Source organism: Bos javanicus, chromosome 18 (genome assembly GCF_032452875.1).
Source record: "Bos javanicus breed banteng chromosome 18, ARS-OSU_banteng_1.0, whole genome shotgun sequence".
Taxonomy (NCBI): Eukaryota; Metazoa; Chordata; class Mammalia; order Artiodactyla; family Bovidae; genus Bos; species Bos javanicus.
The window spans coordinates 8,050,123-8,070,459 of record NC_083885.1 but is presented as its reverse complement, the minus strand read 5'-3'; the positions used below and the strand labels follow the sequence as shown (position 1 = coordinate 8,070,459).

Below are 20,337 nucleotides of genomic sequence, written 5' to 3'. Positions count from 1 at the left end.
TCACTCATAAGTCACTCAGTTGATTCATGGCAGGACCAGGGGAGCAACTATCTAGATTTCTTTATTCAGGGACCATCTTCTTTCTTAAGGTTAAGCAAGTTCTCTGGGTCTAGCATTTTAGCTTTGCTTTGCATAATTTTATAGACATTCAAACTTATCATTATGAGAATGAGAATTTACTGAGAGGGAATTTCTTTAAAGATCAGTGATACTTTGATATTAAAATATCCAAGCCACCAGGGCCTAGTGAATCACATGGAATGACCAACCCTAAGTGCTCAGCTTAATCACTACACTTTAATTAGGCAGTAATCACACTCACATTTCAGTTGTCTTCAGAGCATATCACCTGAGAGTACCTACTCCATTTTTTAAAAACTTGACACACTAATGTTCTTTATGGATGAACAGATGACAAAGCAATTATGTATAGCACAGCACTCAGTCCTCCTGGAGCTTTGAAAAATAAGGGTTGCCTTCAGCCTTCTTTACAGCTGTGTATGCTCAGTCGCTCAGTTGTGTCTGGCTCTTTGCAGCCCCTATGGGCTATAGTCCACCAGGCTCTTCTGTCCATGGCTTTCCAGGAAAGAACACTGGAGCAGGTTGCCATTTCCTACTCCAGGGAATCTTCCCAACCCAGGGATCAAACCTGCATCTCTTGCGTCTCCTGCATTGGCAGGTGGATTCTTTACCACTAGCGCCACCTGGGGAACCCACTCTTGATGGATGAAGCATCTAATACTCAGTAACTAACCTGCTCAGGTTCACACAGCTGGTTAGAGGCCACTGAATGGATCCAGAAACACACCATGGTGCTCTGAGTCCAACTCCTACCAGACTGGCAGAGCAGCTTGTACCCATCTCTCCCCATTCTGCATTCAGTGAGGTCAACTTGGCATCTTGAGCTCTGCTTTATGGGATCATTTGCACCACAGAAATCCACAAGCACTACAAATCAGGGCTCCCACCCTCACCCTTCAAGTGCTAGGTAAACATTAATAGAAAACAGTTGCATGTCTGACCTAAATCTTAAGTTCTACCTGCACTGGCAGCTGTCTACCTCTTTCTTACCTGCAAAAGCAGTGTCTCTGGGCCAGTGGCAAACATGACAGTTTTGCTTCTGACCTGTTTGCTATGACCTGAATGTTTGCTATGCGTCCCTAAATTATTTTCAGAGACAGGCAGATGCTCTGACTCTGCCCTTTGGTGACCTTATAAACACCACCAATGTTTGACACCCATCCCCACTGTGTTCACAGCTCCTTCCAGTCTCCAAGAACCACCCCGAACAAAGGTCCAGAGAAAGAATGTGAGTATTTTTAAAAAACGCTTAACCTTACAGGAAAAAAAGGTGTCTAAGTACTCTGTTTTATTGGGGTTTGGGCCTTTTGGGTGCTAACAGCAGAGCACTAGCAATCAATGAGATTTCTTCTGTTTAAAAAGAAGCCCAGAAGAAATCAAATGAAGCATGCTCTCTAACCACAACAGCACTATGCAATAAGTCAGTAATAAGTTATCTAGGATATGTAGATAACTATCAGACATTTTGGAAATTAAACAGCACACTTCTTTAAAAAAAAAAAAAAGATCAATGGATCAAAGAAAAAAATCAGGATATTTTTAAATATTTCTAAGTGATAATAATAATACAGCTTATCCAAATATATGGGATGCAGCTAAGGCAATGCTCAGAAGGAAATTCATGGCTTTTAACGCTTATTTTAGAAAAAAGGCCCAGGTTCTTTAGTGTTTATAGCAAGACTAAGTCTTTGATTCCTTGCTGTTGACTTTTTTCTTGCATTCATTTCTTCAACAACAAGATTTACTGTGCCTCTACAATGTTCAATGTTCAGATATTAGGAGCTGGGGATACACTGGTGAATAAACATATGTGTGGTCCCTGCCTTCATGAAGCTTAGTGGGTGAGACTAACAAATTAGCAAAGAATAAATAATTGTGATGTGTCTAACTAGAATCAATAGGGTGTGGTGACAGCAACTAACAGACTATCACATGTACTATTAAATGTGACCAGACAAGACCTGTTAAGAAGTGACATTTAAGTGGGGACCTGAAGGTAGGATAGTCAGCCACCCTGTTAGGAAGAACAAGCGCTGTCTGGGTGCATAGATGAGAAGGCTCTGAGGTATGTCAGGGGAGGAGGAGGATGGAGGAGATTACTGAGATGGGCAGAGGCCAAATCACACGGGGTCTCGGGTACGAGGGTGTTTGGTTTTATTCTTGGGCCATGGAGACCCCTGGGGGTTGAGCTCTGTTGCAGCCTCCTGCTATTCCCAGGCCAAGCCCTCTGGGCCTGAGCTTTCAACAGGTCCAACCAGAATTGATCCTGGAGCACACTGCACTCCTGACAACCCCTTTCTTAGAATCCATGTGCTCTCTGTTACTGCCCAGCTCACCCTCCCTCCTCCTTCCAGAAGGCTCCAGGGTCCTGTCCTCTGGGAAGCTTAGCCCAATACCAGCTGTCTGCTGTGTAGAGCTAATAGCTCTGCAGCCTCTCTGCTCCAGGCACAAGAGGACGCGCATCACTATTATTCTCACTTGATATGCAGCAACCCCAGGAGTCAGACAGGATCAGAACCTCCAGGGGAACAGAAGCTCTTAGCCTACTGCCTCCCTCATTTACATTCTCATGATCCCCTGAGCGCCCTCTACTGCAGCAGTTAGCACTCTGCGTTTTAATCCTTGGTCTTCTCGTCTGTCCATCAGAGGAGACGTAAGGGCAGGGGCTGGGTCTCTCTCTGTTTCTGTATCTCTAGGCATCAAGCACAGGGCCTGGCCCACAGCAGCCGCTGCCAGCACAGCTGAATGTCTGATGAACCCTTAGCCGCCAGTCCACACCAGGCTAGTGACTTACCTGGTGATCCATCCCACTCCACACTTTACACTGTGGCCATCTCTTGCACAGACTGCTCTGGGGCGGAAGGTAGGGTGCCAACTGTGGAGTGTGTATCACTGGCCAGCTGCTTCTTCTGCAGAGAGACAAAGGGAAAGTGGAGCTGTACGTGGAACCTGGTCAGTACTTGGATCCTTTCACCACAGTGACTCTGGGCTGGCCGGACAGGGATAAGGACTTACGCTTCCAGTGGGCATGTGGTAGGTGGTCTTAGAGCTCTGAACTGTCTTATCTCATCACGAAGCGATGGATGGCGGTCAGCTTTTGCTGCTCTTAACCTTCACACCAGGATTATTCATGCTTGACATTTTGTGTGCCTTGTATGTGCCAGAGGTGGTGAATTCCATGGAAATGGGAGGTGTGGGGAGCAGTGGCCTTGAAGGCAGGCAACCAGAAGAGGCACTATCTATAGAGAATTTAGGAACAATAATTAGACCCTAAAATCAGTCTGCTTTTTTATTATTGCCACAAATAATGTCAGTGGTAAGACACTCCTCTCCTCTTGGACTCCATCCCTCTTTTAACCTCCACGCTTTTGATATGCCACAGTTTAGAAAGAGGAAATGATGAGGCCTTTTCTGACAAAACTTTTTTGTCAACCACTAGCACCTATTTTTAAGAAGTTGTTGTTCTCCTTTTTATGGGGATAGCTAGCTAGGTGTATGTGCTCAGTTGGGTCCGACTTTTTGTGACCCCATAGACTGCAGTTCACCAGGCTCCTCTGTCCGTGGAATTTCCCACATAAGAATACTGGAGTAGACTGCCATTTCCTACTCCAGGGGAATCTTTCCATCCAGGGATCAAACCCTCGCCTCTTGCACTTCCTGCATTAGCGGGCAGATTCTTAGATATATCTTACCTATGGATATATTCCTTTAGAAATAAAATGAATGCCATTCATACTGTATATACTGCTTTTGTTAACCATTTTTTTATTGAACAATATATCCCATATATTTTTAAGTCAACATATTCTTCTGCACCTTGATTTTCATAACTGCATAATAGACTGTCAAGTTGCTATATGGGCATTTACTCACCAGTGCCCTCTTTTTGGCCACTGAGTTTCTTTTGAATTATTTGCCCTTAAAAACAACGCTATAATGAACATCCTTACAATGTTCAATTTCTATTTGCATCTGTGATTACTTTCATCAACAAGTTGCAAAGTCACGTAATGTTTGAAATCTTTTGATATGAATCGGCAAGTCTCACAACACCCTTCAGCATGTTAGTTCTTATTATCTGAATTAATAGAGGATACAACAAGTACAGACTTTAGGCGACTGAGCTGATGGCCTGACCCCCAGGCACGTCCTGTGAATGACTGCACACTGAGGGTCGTTGGGGTAGTGGATAAACACTGATCAACAGAGTTGAAGGGCACAGATTTCCTGAGCTGATATAAAGCAGGAGATGATCTGCAGCCTCCCAGATGGAGATTCGTCCTCCCAGGTCCCCAGTGTACCCCCAGAGACAGACAGCTGTGGACAATCCCTTACATCAAGAATAAGAAGATGCCTCGAATGTTCTCCAGGCGGGGATATTTATCCTCTCAGCGCCTCTCCAGCTATAGGCTGTCCTGCTCACCAGTGCAAGTCACCGATGCGAAACAAGCCAACAAACCCTGCAGGTTTGCTTAGAGTTTGGGTGAAGCGAGGGTCATTTTCCCAGCAGCATCCTTCTGCAGCACCATTCCTGCAACCTGAAAGTGAACTGAAAAAAAAAAAAAACACCAAAATCTCTATTTGGAGCCAATTTTCCTATCAATGACCCATTTCTTCTAAAAACCCAAACCAGAAGGTAGCCACATGTGTCAAGTTCAAGGTTCCTGGGTGGATTACAGTGTTGACCCACCTCTCTCTCTCTCTCAGGGCGCTGCTGGGCCCAGTGGAGTGACTGTGTTGAGAGGCAGCTGCTCCGCACAGACCAGAGGGAGCTGGTGGTTCCACCGTCCTGCCTGCCGCCCTCGGACTCTGCTGTTACCCTGCGCCTGACAGTCTGGAGAGGCCCGGAGCTGGAGAACCTGGGGGAGCAGTGCCTCTATGTGTCCGCCCCCCTGGAACTCAGGCCGCGAGTCAGGTGGGGGCGTGAGAGCAAACTCCTATGGGGTTGCTGTCGGGCCAGGGTGTTCTGACAGTCAACTCTGGCTACACTGAGTAAGGGGCAGGGTTTACACTGGTGGGGAAAACCAGGCCCTGTCTCCGTTCTCTCTGGAGTCACTCAGTGGTCAGTGATGAATCACACAAATGAATGGAAGGAGAGGGTGTACCTCCATGACAGCTTCCCTGACCCCAAGGCTGCTTCAGCAGAGATGTGAAGACAGAACAGGAATGAATTTGGCCAGGAAAAGGGGGCTTGAGAGAGAACAGAACAGCAAAGGGACGGAGCATAGAACAATCTAGAAGTGAAAGAGGCTGGTGTGGCTGGGGCACAGAGGAAGAGCAGGCAGGGGCTAGCTCGGCAGGGCCTCAAGGGTTGTGTGAGATGCATGATTTTGGACTTTATCCTAAGAGTTCTGGAAAGCCACCAAGACGTTTAAGCAGGCTGGGAATGTGATCATGTTTTGCTTCCAAACACTGGTAGCTGGGTACAGAAGCAGCTGGAGCAGGTAAGAGAGGACTCAGGGAGACTGATTAAGCTCATGCAGGAATCAAGAGGAGAGTTCAAAGTAGCAATGACTGCCAGCTGGGTCCCTGAAGGAAGAAGATGGCTCACTCGAACTGGGAACTGATGGGAGCTGGATAAGGGTTGATTTACAGATGTGGGCAGGGATAAGAGGACCAACCATGGATGACCATGCAGGCTGCAAGAGGAGGAAGCCATTGTCCCTCTTAGGACTCAGGGGAAAGAGGCGTGGATGGCATTCCTGTGAACCCCCTGGGGAGCTGCAGCTGCGGGAGAGGTGCCCCTGGAAGGAGCTGGGGCTTCAGCCAGAGGAGCATGGCCTCTGCCAACTACAGGCCATTTGGTGAGGAGCAGGGAGAGTGGTGAATAACTATCCCAATGCTCCCAATTGGATAGACCCAAACAGAAGACAGAGGGTGTTGGAACCTGGTGATGCAGTCTATGGAGCTCAGTCCTGGGTGCATAGAGCCACAGAGTTGATGGCGAGCGGGCTGCAGGGGCAAAGGGAGAATGTCCAGCCCACTAGTTCTAGGGTAGAGGAGAAGTCAGAAGTAGGGAGATTATTCAGCTACTATGAAGCTCATATGGAAAGGATTGGGAATGGGCTGGACACAGCAGGAATCACACTGACCTCTCATTGACTCAAGAGGGGGAATATGACAACACAGAGAAGGCCTAGGACTCAGGTCAGGATGTGTGGGCCCATGTTCCCTCCCCCAGTCAGGATGAGTCACATAACCTCTCTGAGCTCGGTTTGCTCACCTGTGATATGGGAACGCTGATAGGGTTATGGTCAGCACTGGATAAGCCAATAAAAGTGGGACATGGCAGGTATGCTGCAAAATCATAACATTCATTGGAGCTGAAGCTCCAAAACATTGGTCACCTGATGTGAAGAGCCGACTCACTGGAAAAGACCCTGATGCTGGGAAAAATTGAAGGCAAAAGGAGAAGAGGGGGCAGAGGATGAGACGGTTGGATGGCATTACCGACTCAAAGGACATGAATCTGAGCAAACTCCAGGAGATACTGAAGGATGGGGGAGCCTGGTGTGCTGCAGTCCATGGGGTCGCAAACAGTCAGACATGACTTAGCAACTGAACAACAACAATTGATCGTTATTAGAACTATAAAGAATCGTGGAGATTGATAGCTCTCATCCCCTCACTTTGCAAGTGAGGAAACCGAGGCTCAGACAGGTTAAGTGACTTGTGCGAGGCAGCCTTTCCTAAGTGGCAGGGACGAGATTGGAGCCTGGGGTCCTGTCAGCCTCCTGCACTTTTCATACTGTTATCCTGTGCAGTGAATGGAATGGGGATTCAGGCAGGCACAAACTGCTCCATCTCCACGACCACGGGTATGCCCCGGTTTGGGTTGGGGCAGGGGCTGCTTTTATTCCGCTTTGACTTGAAAAAAGGCCATTTCCTACCTTCTCAAATAAATTGAGAACTGGACCAGGCAAGGTGGCTCCTCAGACTAAGGATCTTGCCAGCTCTGTTCTCTGTCTCCCTTTCAGCTGTGAGGAGAACTGCGGGCCAGTGGATGCCAGCAGGGACGTTATGCTGAGGGTCACCATGGGGGACAGGTCTGCAGCAGCCATGTTCAGCTGGTATTTGGATGACACCCCACTGGAGAAGGTGAGGATACTGGCAGCCTCGAAAAAACAGAAATGTCTTCCCACTTTGACTGACCAGACTTGTGTCACAGGCCCAGGACTGAGCTGGGGGTGGATCAGTCCACTCAGCCCGTGGAGTAGGAGTCGGGGGCTGGGGGCACTGGCCTGCAGAGAGAATGGATGCAGGGGAGAAAAACCAACAATAAACATCGCAGCAGATGCCGTGGGGGCCCCAGCCATCCCTCTTACCAGGCTGATCCAGGCCTCCCCCAGGGCTATGGGGAGGCTGCTGATCCATAACTGTGGGGATCTAATAGCCAGCCCCCAAGCCTTTGAGTGCCACAATTTCTGTGGTGCAGCTTATGCTCCAGAGCCCCCCATGACACCAGGCTGAATGAAGCTGGGTGCCTCCTGAAACCACTTCTTTGCCTCGTTTCATTTTCTCCCCACCTCAACTGCCCTCTTGGTTTTCCCTGGGAGCCCTGCCTTGTAAATGCCCTGCACATGAACCCTTGTCTCAGGCTCTGCTTCCAGGGAACCTGACTGAGGACAGATACCCCAACATGCTGGGGATGAGCATTTGGGCTGACCTCGGGGAAAGAGCTGGTGCTGCTGTCCATCCATCGGAGACAAATCTGAAAGGTCTCCCTAGCTCAGAAGCCACTGCCCGGGGGGGTCTGGTGGCCTGGCTGCAGCCTCAGAGATCCTGGGCTGTGCTCTCTTTCAGGCCGAGCCCCTCCCTGAGGCCTGCAGACTCCGAGGATTCTGGCCGCGTTCTTCAATCCTCCTTCAGAGCAACACCTCCACCCTGCTGCTCAACAGCTCCTTCCTGAGGATCTGCGGCCAGGCCGCCCGGATCAGAGTCACAGGTGGGAAGGCTCCTCCAGTCTCTTATCACAGACCCCACCTCCTCCAGAGTGAACTGAGAGGAAGCCAGGGGTGCTGAAACAGGGCCGGCAGTGCGGGGTGGGGCCATACACAGGCTCTGGCGTGAATCCCACCACCGCCACCTTCTAGCTGGGAGACCTCAGGCTGGAGATTTAAGCCTGTTTCCTCACATGCAAGCAGGGCAATAGCAAGGTCTGCTTCTGACTGTACGGTGCAGGCTGAGCGACACAACATGGTGAGGAAGGCAGACCGTCCCGGGGTGTGCCGTCTGTGTGTCCTGCCAGGTGATTCGGCGCTTCTCACTGAAAACAAGCGCCGGACAGCAGCATGTAGACTCTCAGAAAGATAAATAATGGGGTAATTATTCCTCTTCAGATGAATTCCTTTGATTCGGTATTTCTCAAAGTGGCTCATAGGCCACTCGCCCAGGATAACCTGGTACCATTTTAAGTTACACATTCCTGGGTTCACCCCAAACCTTCTGAATTAAGTCTGGGCCAGGGAATTCATTTTAATTGATTAAAATTCTGTATGCACAACTCTTCCAGGCATGCACTGTTTTTGAAAACTAGGTGATTATAACAGGCGGTTCGGGGTGTTGGTGCAGGTTAGCTGGGGCTCTTCATGGTGCTGTGGGAGCCCTTGGTTTGGGTAGGATCTTCCTCTTTCTAGGTCTTGACTGTGGCCCTTCCAAGCTTGGTCTCTTGAGAAAGTCTTGTTTTCCAATATTTTTCCTCCTCACTAAAGCCCTGTGAGGAAGCTATTGTTATTAGCTCCATTTTACAGATGAGGAACTGAGTCTCAAAAGGTCAAAGCCAAGGTCACATGGAGAGTAAATGGCAGGACTAGGATTCTGTCTCTGTCCAATTTTGCTGAGACCCTGGAATGTCCTGCCTGAGGTGTGAGGGGTAGGGGTGGAGTAGTTAAGATATGCGGATTTCTGAGCCTTACCCCTGAATCTCCAGAGAGAGGCTCTGGAGCAAGGCCTGGGAATCTGCGTGTTAAATAAGTTCCCAGGAGATCATGAGCCATGGTGGAGTTTGTGTGACACCCACAGCCCCTAAGCACATCTTTTGTCTCATTCTCCAGCAGTGACCGGGTGTGCCTATGGGGAGGACACCTATGTGGTCAGCTCCCTGCCTCCCCTGGAGGTGCCCACCTGCACCATTGCCCCAGAGGAGGGGACCATCCTGACGAGCTTCACCATCTTCTGCAATGTCTCCACTGCCCTGGGCCCCCTGGAGTACTGCTTCTGCCTGGAGTCAGGTACCGGCTCAGGACTGCGCTCACCCCTCACTCCTGGGCTCATTCCTCTCCAAGAGCAGACACCTGTCTCTCTCTGAGAGCTGCAAAAAATGTGTTCTGTGGGTGAGAGAGGTTTGCAGGATGACCCATAACCCCCACCCCAGGCCCACTGACCCAGCCACACACCACAGCAACATGAGAAGCAGGTCCCATCAGTATCTCCTCTGCAACGATAGAGGCCAAAAAGACCTCTGCCCTGGCATGAGGGACATGGGAAGGGTGAAATGGAGGAGGGTGGGCAGAAGTATGACTACCAGGACACCATTCCTTAGTACACACTGGAAGGAGCCCTGACTCCCGGAGCTCTTCAGGACTAACACAGCCCCGCTCACAGAATCATCAGTGATGTTAGGACCCACTTTGGAGAGGCAACAGGGAGTGGGTGATGTCACAGAGCATGCCAGGAGGAGAACCACTTGCAAAGGCCTACAGGAGGAGATGGAGCATGCTGACGCCGCCCACCGCGATGCCCGGGCCAGTGCCCTGTCGCTGTAGCCCCCACCCAGGACTGCCGCAGGGCATCTTCAGGGGAGACGGGAAAGCCACCCAAGGTGTTTCTGCTCACCTGGAATGGGGGTGGCTGGTCCTTGGCAGGCTTATCTGAGTCCTTGTCTCTTCCCAATGAACTTCAGCATCTTATGACCCTCCCAAGAGCTCTTGAAAATGTTCTAGTCAGACTGGGACCATCATCCAAACCGAGGCTCCAGGAGTGTTTCTGGGGGTTCCCCAGTATCTAGCATTAAACACCACAATGATGTAAACTGGACACCTTGACAAGGTGAAGGTGGAGGGGAGCTATCGTCAGATCATGGGTGTCCTTCAAATAGATGTGGAATGCATGTCTGTGACTGGGTCTGAGCCTACAGGGAAACAATTCAAGGAAGGTAAGTAGATTTCATTTCAAATCTGTGTTTCCCTAAATGAAGACACCAGGCCCGCTGCTCCAGTTCTGACTGGTTATTCCGTTATATTTCCTCCTTCTGCCTCACACAGGTGAGCAGGGGGAAGGAAGCGTGACCAATATAAAAATGAATTGGCATTTGCAATTCTATAACTTTGTGAATGTTTGCACACTACAATGAAGAGATTCCAATGACAGGCGAGTCCCCTTTAAGGACAAAAAGGATATTCATTCATTCATTCATTTTTACAACAAATATATTGAATTTCAGGCTCTGTTCTAGGTCCTATATATACAGTAATGAACAAAATAGAGGAAGTCTCTGACCTCACTGTATTTATAATCAGTGGTGGAGACAGCTGGTAAACAAAGACACAGGATGAGAGGCACTGTTTTAGATAGAGCAGCCTGGGAAGACCTCTATACAGGAAGTAATATTTGAGGGAGTCTGGATACGCTTTGAACCAGTTGTTAAGATCATCTTCCTTTCCTTCTGCTCCTCTTTCTCCTTATTTTTGTAATTTGGTTTACCACTTTGAATTTTTCTAAAAAATCTATCAAGGGGGATTGTTTTTCTGAAAATCGTCATGGATTCTAGTAAGGCTATTCCAAAGTTACAGCAGCAGGTGATTTCCTAGGGAGGACAGTCAGTCAGTTCAGTTGCTCCATCGTGTCTGAGTCTTTGCGACCCCATGGACTGCAGCACGCCAGGCTTCCCTGTCCATCACCAACTCCCAGAGCTTACTCAAACTCACATCCATTAAGTCAGTGACGCCATCCAACCATCTCATCCTCTGTTGTCCCCTTCTCCTCCTGCCTTCAATCTTTCCCAGCATCGGGGTCTTTTCAAATGAGTCAGATCTTTGCATCAGGTGGCCAAAGTACTGGAGATTCAGCTTCAACATCAGTCCTTCCAATGAATATTCAGGACTGAATTCCTTTAGGATGGACTGGTTGGATCTCCTTGCTGTCCAAGGGACTCTCGAGAGTCTTCTCCAACACCACAGTTCAAAAGCATCAATTCTTTGGCACACAGCTTTCTTTATAGTCCAACTCTAACATCCACACATGACTACAGAAAATATCATAGCCTTGACTAGACAGACCTTTGTTGGCCAAGTAATGTCTCTGCTTTTTAATATGCTGCCTAGGTTTTCCTAGCTTTTCTTCCAAGGAGCAAGCGTCTTTTAACTTCATGGCTCTGGTCACCATCTGCAGTGATTTTGGAGCCCAAGAAAATAACATCTGTCACTGTTTCCATTGTTTCCCATCTATTTGCCATGAAGTGATGGGACTGAATGCCATGATCTTCATTGAATGTTGAGTTTTAAGCCATCTTTATCACTCTCCTCTTTCACCTTCATCAAGAGGCTCTTTAGTTCCTCTTCACTTTCTGCCATAGGGTGGTGTCATCTGCATATCTGAGGTTATTGATATTTCTCCCGGCAATCTTGATTCCAGCTTGTGCTTCTTCCAGTCCAGAGTTCCTCATGATGTACTCTGCACATAAGTTAAATAAGCAGGGTGACAATATCCAAAGTCATAGCAGCAGGTGATTTCCTAGGGAGGACAGTGGATCAGCATAAACTGTCTTCTCTCGGGAAGTATGGAGTCCAGAAGTCCCTGCCGTGCCCTCACGAGCTGTGGCTTTTGTGTCCTTGTCATCAGGCTCTACCTTGGTGGACTTATAGTCACCCTGAGACCTGGGAATGCCCCCTTAATTATTCAATGTCCATTTGCCAGGTTCCTGTCTATACTGTGGCCCTGAACCTGCCCTCCCATCAGTTTACCTGCCACTTGGAAAAGAAAACGATGACTTCATGTTGACAGTGGTCATTTCTGTCTCCAATCATGTGGGGGGCAGACAGCAGACCCAGGCAGTGGTTAAGGTGAGTGGCAGCCACTGTTCCTCTACTGAGACAATTTCTTTTTTATTTGTTTGGTTTTTTAAAATTATTTCTTTGCTTGGCTATGTTGGGTCTTACTTGTGGCATGTGGGACCTTGGCTGCATCACGTAGAATCTTTCACTGTGGTGCAGGGACTCTCCAGTTGTGGTGCACAGGCTTATTTGCCCCATGGCATGTAGGATCTCAGTTCCCCCATCAGGGACTGAACCCATGTCTTCTGCATTGCAGGACAGATTCTTAACCACTGGGCCACCAGTAAAGTCCCTGAGATAACTTCTTGACTTGTCTGAACTTCACCAAGAGGGTGGTGGGGTTGAAAGGAGCCAAGGGCATGACCATATGAGGGTTTATTCATTCATTCCTTCAACATATATTTACAGAGCACCTACCACATACCTGGTCTTGGTGATACAGCCATGGGCAAAAGACCTGATCTCTCCCTTTGTAGATCTTAGGACTAGTGGCCAGTACAGGGGAAGGATCCAGGGGATTTGGGGTGGGGTACCTGAGGGAGGTGGGGGCAGAAGAACCTAGAGATGAGTTAGACCAGTGCCTTCGGAGTTCAGAGGAAGGAGGACCAAGATCAGCCACTAGCTCTACAAGGAAGAGGTTGGATAAAATTTCAAGTCAGTTTCAAAGGTGAGAAGCCAGGTGGATGGAAAGACCTGAGGGCACGATGAGGAGGACAGTGAGAGGTGAAGTCATGACCTGCCCGAGGTTTGCTCCAGGTGGCCGTCAGCGCAAGTGGGTCCACGGCCCTCAAGCCCTGGGGGGAGCGCCCACGCCAGGTAAAGCCCTCCAGCCCTACTCTGCTTCGCCGTGTGCAGGCTGGGCCATCAGGCTCCAGCTCCAGAACAAGAGCTGGTGGGTTCAGATCCTCCTGCTCTGAGCACATCTCTGCTCTCCTGTTAGGTGGCACCTGGACACACCTGTGTGGAGGAGGAAGCATTCCAGGCCGTGGTGTGGGACAATGTCACCGCCATTCTGCAGGGCGGGCGTGGCCCTGAGCGGCTCTTCCAGCTGGCCAGGGCCGTGTCATCCGTACTGAACCAGGGGCCGGGCTCCAGGCAGCTGCCGAGAGTGGACACCAGACGGAAGGTGCTTCCGATGGACCCCTCTGTCCTTTTGCTGGGGTCCTGGGGTCTGCATGCAGCCATCTGGGGAGGGGAGTGGGGTCCATGGGTCCATGGGGAAGTCTTTGGTGTCTCCCAAGTTGATGTCATGTCTCTCTTCCAGTACTTTTAGTGAGTGACATAAAATGAAGCAACCTTTCTCTGCTCAGCTTCATGGAACCACAGGTTTCTAGGGTGGGAGGGAATTTAGAGGCTACCACTCCTGTCTCTTTCTGTTCAGTTCAGTTGCACAGTTGTGTCTGACTCTATGCGACCCCATGCACTGCAGCACACCAGGCTTCCCTGTCCATCACCAACTCCCAGAGCTTACTCAAATTCATGTCCATCGAGTCGGTGATGCCATCCAACCATCACATCCTCTGTCATCCCCTTCTTCTCCCGCCTTCAATCTTTCCCAGCATCAGGGTCTTTTCCAGTGAGTCAGTTCTTTGCATCAGGAAGGGGATGAAACTGAGGCCCAGAGGAGAAAAGTGACCCTGTCTTGGTCATATGGTTCATGGTTTGATGCTGTCCCAGCTCTGTCACTTACCATTTCTATTGTCAGGCCCAAGACTGAAATTCTCTAAGCCTCAGTTTTCCCATCTGGAAAACAGGAATAGTATTTTCCTTACAAGGTTGTGGTGAATGTTCAGAATTACATTCACTGTAGCTATGAGTTAAATCACAGGAAAATTGCCAACATTCAAACAGCTTTAATTCACGAACATGGCTATTCCATGCCATACAACCTAGTATAAGCAACTCTGGCAGAAGGCATGGTTACTTCCACTCCCAGTGCATGCTCTGAGGCATCTGCCTGCACTCACCACACACAGCGTCACACACACCTGGGTGTGGGGGACAGAGGACAGACTCCTCTGGACCCTGAAGGGTTTGCACGAGAGCGCTGAGCACACTGCAGAGGACGTGAGCAGCGTTCCCGGGTCCACATTTCCAGTAGGTAGTGAAGACAAGAGCAAACCCGGGTTGGCTCTTCCCCTGCCCTCCTCCAGCCCTCTCACCCCAGCCCTTCTCCCCACTTAGTCCCCTGGCCCCAACACACATGCACATAACCACCTGGCTCTCATTCACCCTGAGCATGACTTACATGCTTCCCTTTGGAGGGGAACTTCCTCTTGGATGCCCTATGATCCTAAGCACACGGACTACATAGCCTGACCCCAGGTCTTCTCATGAAACACTGGGGTCCTGGTGAGAGACAGATGTCAAGCTCTCATTGGGCAATGGAGGAGATTTTAAGAAAGGCTCTGTTGAGAAAACTGGAGGCAAGTCTTCAGAAACAAACGAGAGAGGACACAGGACCCCAGGGGCTCACCCTGAAGTGACCAGCATCCTGAAGGGGCAGCTGTGTGTGTGTAGGGGGCTCCTTGGTAGGAGTGGTGGTTTTTGAAGGATGAGGCCGGCAACCCTGGCAGGGAGGGCGCCTGCAACAAAGCTTCCTGCTCTCTCCTCCCGCCCGCTTGTCTCCTGCGAGTGAATCCACAGGCCAGAGGCCCAGCAGCCTGACATCTCCATGCAGGCAGCCTCTAGGTTGGTGACCAAGGATGGGGAAGATCTGCAGAGGCAAATGTGAGATCATCCATTACCCACCCGAGTTTCCCTCCAGAACAATCTGATACGAGTCCCCTCACTGACAGGACTATTCTTCCCTCCACCCGAGTTGTAGCCTGAATGGGAGCCTGGCTGGCAGCAGACACGCTCAGACTCCACAGCTGCTGTGAAAGACTGTTGTTTTTCAGTTGCTCAGTCATGTCTGACTCTTTGCAACTCCATGGACTGTTGCCTGCCAGGCTCCTCTGTGGGACCTCCCAGGCAAGAATACTTGAATGGGTTGCCATTTCCTTCTCTAGGGGTTCCTTCCTAACCCAGGGACAGAATCCTCATCTCCTGCATTGGCAGGTGAGTTCTTTATCACTGAGCCACCAGGGAAGGCTGAAAGACTGTTAGGCGATTAGATGAGCAAGTTTTGAGTAGCAAGCAGGACAGGAGGGTGAGCAAAAGTTCACCTCTGTTTGTGCTCTCCCAGATGGTTGCTATGAGCCATATCTGGCCACCTATTATTAAATTAAAATGAATTTTAATGAAATAAAGTTAAAAATCCAGTTCTCTGGTTGCACTAGCCATATTCCAAGGTCTTAATATGTAGTTACATTTCGCAAGCGGCTATGTTACTGGACAATCACAAGGACAGAACGTTTCTATCAACACAGAAAGTTCGATGGGGCAGTGCTAAAATTATATTCTTAGGTTTTACCTGCCTCAACCAAAGCCAGCCCCTGGCCTGCCCCTCGTTAGGGCTTAGAAAGCATGTTCCCCCAGATGCTCCAGGAGGTCTGGCTTAAGGCTGGAGTGGCGGGGGGACTGGAGGGAGCCTTGTCCCCACTGCCCCCCAAAGCACACAGGGACCTATGGCTGCAACAAGCTCTCCCACCCACACTGGGCCATCACAATAAGCTAGTTCCTTAATTTCATGCCATTTGAGTCACAATGAGACCATTTGTTTCAAAATAATGCCAGATTTTACAGATTTGATTTGAAGAACTGGAAAAAGCTTGAGACATCCTATATTAGTTTCCTCCTGCTGCCGTAACAAATAACCATAAACTTCATGACTTAAAATGACACAAATGTCTTATCTTACCATTCTGGAGGTCAGGAGTGTGAAAGAAACAAGGTTCATTGGGGCTAAAGCCAAGGTGTTGGCAGGGCTGTGAGCTGTCTGGAGGCTATAGGCAAGAATCCATCTAGGGGCTTTTCCAGCTTCTAGAAGCTGCCCACATTGCCTGCTCCATTTTCAACACCAGCATCTTCAAACCTCCTCCCTCCACGGCCTCCCCCTTCTCCTCCTGTCTTCCGTCTCCCTCTCTGCCACCTCTTCCTCCACCATCACATCTCCTTCTCTGACTCTGACCCTCCTAGCTCCCTCCTTTAAAGACCCCCATGAAGACTCAGAAAAGGAAAATATGGTTGCTGGAGGGGGAAGGGATAGTTACGGAGTTTGGGGAGGTCATGTACACACTGCTGTATTCAAAATGGATAACCAACGAGGACCTACTGCACGGCACAGGGAACTCTGCTCAGTGTTATGTGGCAGCCTGGATGGGAGGGGGGTTTGAGGGGAGAGTGGATACGTGTGTATGTATGGCTGAGTCCTTTCACCATTCCCCTGAAACTATCACAACATTGTCAATAGGCTATACCCTGATACAAAATAGAAAGTTAAAGTTTGAAAAAAATAAAGGAGCAAAAAATCACAGGGACCCCTGTGATTATACTGGTCCCACCTGGTTAGTACAGGATACTCTCCCCATCTCAGAATCCCTAATTTAATCAAACCTCCACAGAGATTCTGCCCAAGCGTCTCTTGTCATGTGAATAACATATGCACAGCTTTCAGGGACTAGGGTGTGCCTATCTTTGGGAGGCTATGATTCTGCCTACCACACATCCTAGGAGACAAGCAGAGATCTATCAGCTTTGGAGGACCCCACATGAGCCTGGTCACTTTCCTGGTCACTTTCTCAGACTCCAGATCTTTCTGGGACAGCCTCATCAAGCCACTGGCATTACATTATCTCCCCCACCTTCTTCTGTCTTTTCCAAGGTCAGAGAGCATATCCTGGGGTCACTGTCTGTGGTCAATGCCACCATGGGGGACATGCAGAGGCTGCGGGGGCTGGCTGAGGTGCTGAAAGAGGTGACCCAGCGCAGTGAGGAGCTCACGCCCTTGGCCCAGGTGAGTAGTGCCCACCCACTAAGTCCTGACCTTTATTTCTGGGACCTTGATCATTCTTCACACTTAACACTTCCATTTGCTTGTACACCCCTTCTATGCATATACATCTATACATATACATATACATTCCTGACCTTTCACTCATGTATCCATGTGTTAATTTATTCATTCATTTAACAAATGCTCCCTAAACGCCTAGTATGTGCAAGTACTATGCAATTCATAGAAAATTCAGCAGCTAACCCCATAGACATGGCCTGTGCCTTCATGGCACTTTTAGGCCACTGGGTGACCAGATACTGACCAAATAACTTCATGAGTACATATATGATTACAAAATTGGAATAAGTGCTGTGTCCGGCCAGTCAGCCAGCCAGCCAGCTGTCCCCAGTCAGTGAATGTTTACTGAATGCCTACTGTGTGCTGGGCATTGTGCAAGGCACTCTGGGAAAGACTCTGAGATGGACAAGGTTACTGTCCTGAAGGAGCTGAGCACACGGCAGGGAAGGAACACTGGCTTCCAGTCCTCGACATGGGCAGCTTGTGTGACGGGCCCGGCCCACATCTCCCCTGGCTTGAGTCCCCACACGCTCCCTTCCACCGCAGTGCTGGCCCTGGAGGAGTTCAGGGGGTGGTCTGTTCCAGGCAGGGCCTCATGCTGTTCTTCCTCCTCCTCTGGGTGAGCCAGCGGGAGGCCGGCTGGGCTCTGCAGCACGCCAGCGAGGGCCTGCTGGCAGTGAGTGCCGAGGCCCACCCTGAGGACCGGAGGCGCCAGGCGGCCACCAGGGACCTGCTCCAGGCTGTGGGCAATGTGCTGGAAGCTTCCCTGAGGGACAGGTCTGAAGAGCCTGCACAGGCCAACAGCAGCCAGGTGGGTGTCCCGGCCCAGATGTGGACCTCATGCTAACCACATGCCCGGCTCACACCAGCATTTCTAGGCGGATCCTCTCCACTTTGTGTAGATGAGGAAACTGAGGCGCGGCGGTTACAGGCCCTTCTAGGAGCTGACAGAAAGGCTCCAGGACAGGAGCTCCTGGGAGGTGGAGCTGTGCAGCAGGCCGAGCGCAGGCTTCAAAGGAGGCCGCCTGAGTTGGAACTCTGCCTTTGTCACTCGCAAGCCTTGTGCCTTGGGCAAGGACACTTCCTGCAGCCTTATCTCCTCATCTGTACTAAGCTGACCAGCTCTGCTGCATCAGATTGGAGAGATCCTATACTCACTCTTGCAAGTCTGAACTCCTGGTTCACTTAGCCAAGGACACAGCATCGTTAGGAGAGAGGCCATTCCAGCACCCAGGACATCACAGAACAGAGACACAAAACCCATCTCCTGCTGCTCCACAGCCCTTTACTCTGTGCTACCACCATTCCATTAAAAAACTCACACATTCTCACGGTGGCCACGAAGGCACACTCAAACACATACCCACACACTTACACACATGCACAAACACTAACTCACATACACCCACACACATTCACACACACTGAGAGCCATCACTTATACTTTCACATATACCTCAAAGCACACACTCCTGTATTTACTTACACCTACACATTCAGTTACACAGTCACACACAGACTCTCACATATAGTTGCAATCACACACAAAATCACATACATACACACTCATTCATGGTAGGATACTAATACTCCCATATCCTCAAGCCACATCTACTCAGACACACATCCACACACTTCCACCCACACATACCCACATCAGTTCAGTTCAGTTCAGTTCAGTCGCTGACTTGTGTCCGACTCTTTGCGACCCCATGGACTGCAGCATGACAGGCCTCCCTGTCCATCACCAACTCCCGGAGTTTATTCAAACTCATCTCCATTGAGTCAGTGACGCCATCCAACCATCTCATCCTCTGTCATCCCCTTCTCCTCCTGCCTTCAATCTTTCCCAGCATTAGGGTCTTTTTCAATGAGTCAATTCTTTGCATCAGGTGGCCAAAGTATTGGAGATTCAGCTTCAACATCAGTCCTTCCAATGAATATTCAGGACTGATTTCCTTTAGGATGGACTGGTTGGATCTCCTTGCAGTACAAGGGACTCTCAAGAGTCTTCTCCAACACCACAGTTCAAAAGCATCAATTCTTTGGCAGTCAGCTTTCTTTATAGTCCAACTCTCACATACATACATGACTACTGGAAAAACCATAGCTGTGACTAGACGGAACTTTGTTGGCCAAGTAATGTCTCTGCTTTTTAATATGCTGTCTAGCTTGATCATAACTTTCCTTCCAAGGAGCAAGCATCTTTTAATTTCATGGCTGCAGCCACCATCTGCAGTGATTTTAGACCTCCCAAAAATAAAGTCTGCCACTGTTTCCACTGTTTCCCATCTATTTGCCATGAAGTGATGGGACCAGATGCCATGATCTTCGTTTTCTGAATGTTGAGCTTTACACCAACTTTTTCACTCTCCTTTTTCACTTTCATCAAGAGGATCTTAGTTCTTCTTCGCTTTCTGCCAAAAGGGCGGTGTCATCTGCATATCTGAGGTTACTGATATTTCTCCCAGCAATCTTGATTCCAGCTTGTGCTTCTTCCAGCCCAGCGTTTCTCATGATGTACTCTGCATATAAGTTAAATAAGCAGGGTGACAATATACAGCCTTGACATACTCCTTTCCCGATTTGGAACCAGTCTGTTGTTCCATGTCCAGGTCTAACTGTTGCTGCTTGACCTGCACACAGATTTCTCAAGAGGCAGGTCAGGTGGTCTGGTATGCCCATCTCTTTCAGAATTTTGCACAGTTTGTTGTGATACACACAGTCAAAGGCTTTGGTACAGTCAATAAAACCGAAGTAGATGTTTTTCTTGGAGAAGGCAATGGCAACCCACTCTAGTACTCTGGCCTGGAAAATCCCATGGACGGAGGAGCCTGGTAGGCTGCAGTCCACAGGGTCACTAAGAGTCAGACACGACTGAGTGACCTCACTTTCACTTTTCACTTTCATGCATTGGAGAAGGAAATGGCAACTCACTCCAGTGTTCTTGCCTGGAGAATCCCAGGGACTGGGAAGCCCGGTGGGCTGCCATCTATGGGGTTGCACAGAGTTGGACACAACTGAAGTGACTTAGCAGCAGCAGCAGCAGATGTTTTTCTGGAACTCTCTTGCTTTTTCGATGCTCCAGCGGATGTTGGCAACTTGATCTCTGCTTCCTCTGCCTTTTCTAAAACCAGTATGAACATCCGGAAGTTCACGGTTCACATACTGCTGAAGCCTGGCTTGGAGAATTTTGAGCATTACTTTACTAGTGTGTGAGATGAGTGCAATTGTGCGGTAGTTTGAGCA

At 49.4% G+C, this 20,337-nt stretch overlaps 1 protein-coding gene and 1 long non-coding RNA gene across 7 annotated transcripts in view; one reads left to right on the top strand and one right to left on the bottom strand.

Annotated features, from left to right (window-relative positions):
* LOC133230000 (polycystin-1-like protein 2) overlaps positions 1 to 20,337 on the top strand; it is a 106,580-nt gene that overhangs the window by 30,234 nt on the left and 56,009 nt on the right. The window contains exons 9-18 of the mRNA XM_061386839.1: positions 1,260 to 1,309; positions 2,997 to 3,114; positions 4,789 to 4,996; positions 7,059 to 7,179; positions 7,885 to 8,026; positions 9,135 to 9,311; positions 11,995 to 12,140; positions 13,072 to 13,257; positions 16,897 to 17,028; positions 17,717 to 17,899. Of these exons, the coding sequence (XP_061242823.1) occupies positions 1,260 to 1,309; positions 2,997 to 3,114; positions 4,789 to 4,996; positions 7,059 to 7,179; positions 7,885 to 8,026; positions 9,135 to 9,311; positions 11,995 to 12,140; positions 13,072 to 13,257; positions 16,897 to 17,028; positions 17,717 to 17,899 (1,463 nt within the window). The remainder of the gene's footprint in view (positions 1 to 1,259; positions 1,310 to 2,996; positions 3,115 to 4,788; positions 4,997 to 7,058; positions 7,180 to 7,884; positions 8,027 to 9,134; positions 9,312 to 11,994; positions 12,141 to 13,071; positions 13,258 to 16,896; positions 17,029 to 17,716; positions 17,900 to 20,337) is intronic.
* LOC133230001 (uncharacterized) overlaps positions 1 to 20,337 on the bottom strand; it is a 53,977-nt gene that overhangs the window by 17,926 nt on the left and 15,714 nt on the right. For all 6 annotated transcript variants that reach the window (XR_009730697.1, XR_009730698.1, XR_009730696.1 and 3 more), the window contains 6 exons: positions 9,916 to 13,874; positions 9,205 to 9,391; positions 6,972 to 7,322; positions 4,417 to 4,630; positions 3,097 to 3,320; positions 2,876 to 2,990 (listed from right to left, as the gene is read on the bottom strand). This is a non-coding gene — a long non-coding RNA (uncharacterized LOC133230001). The remainder of the gene's footprint in view (positions 1 to 2,875; positions 2,991 to 3,096; positions 3,321 to 4,416; positions 4,631 to 6,971; positions 7,323 to 9,204; positions 9,392 to 9,915; positions 13,875 to 20,337) is intronic.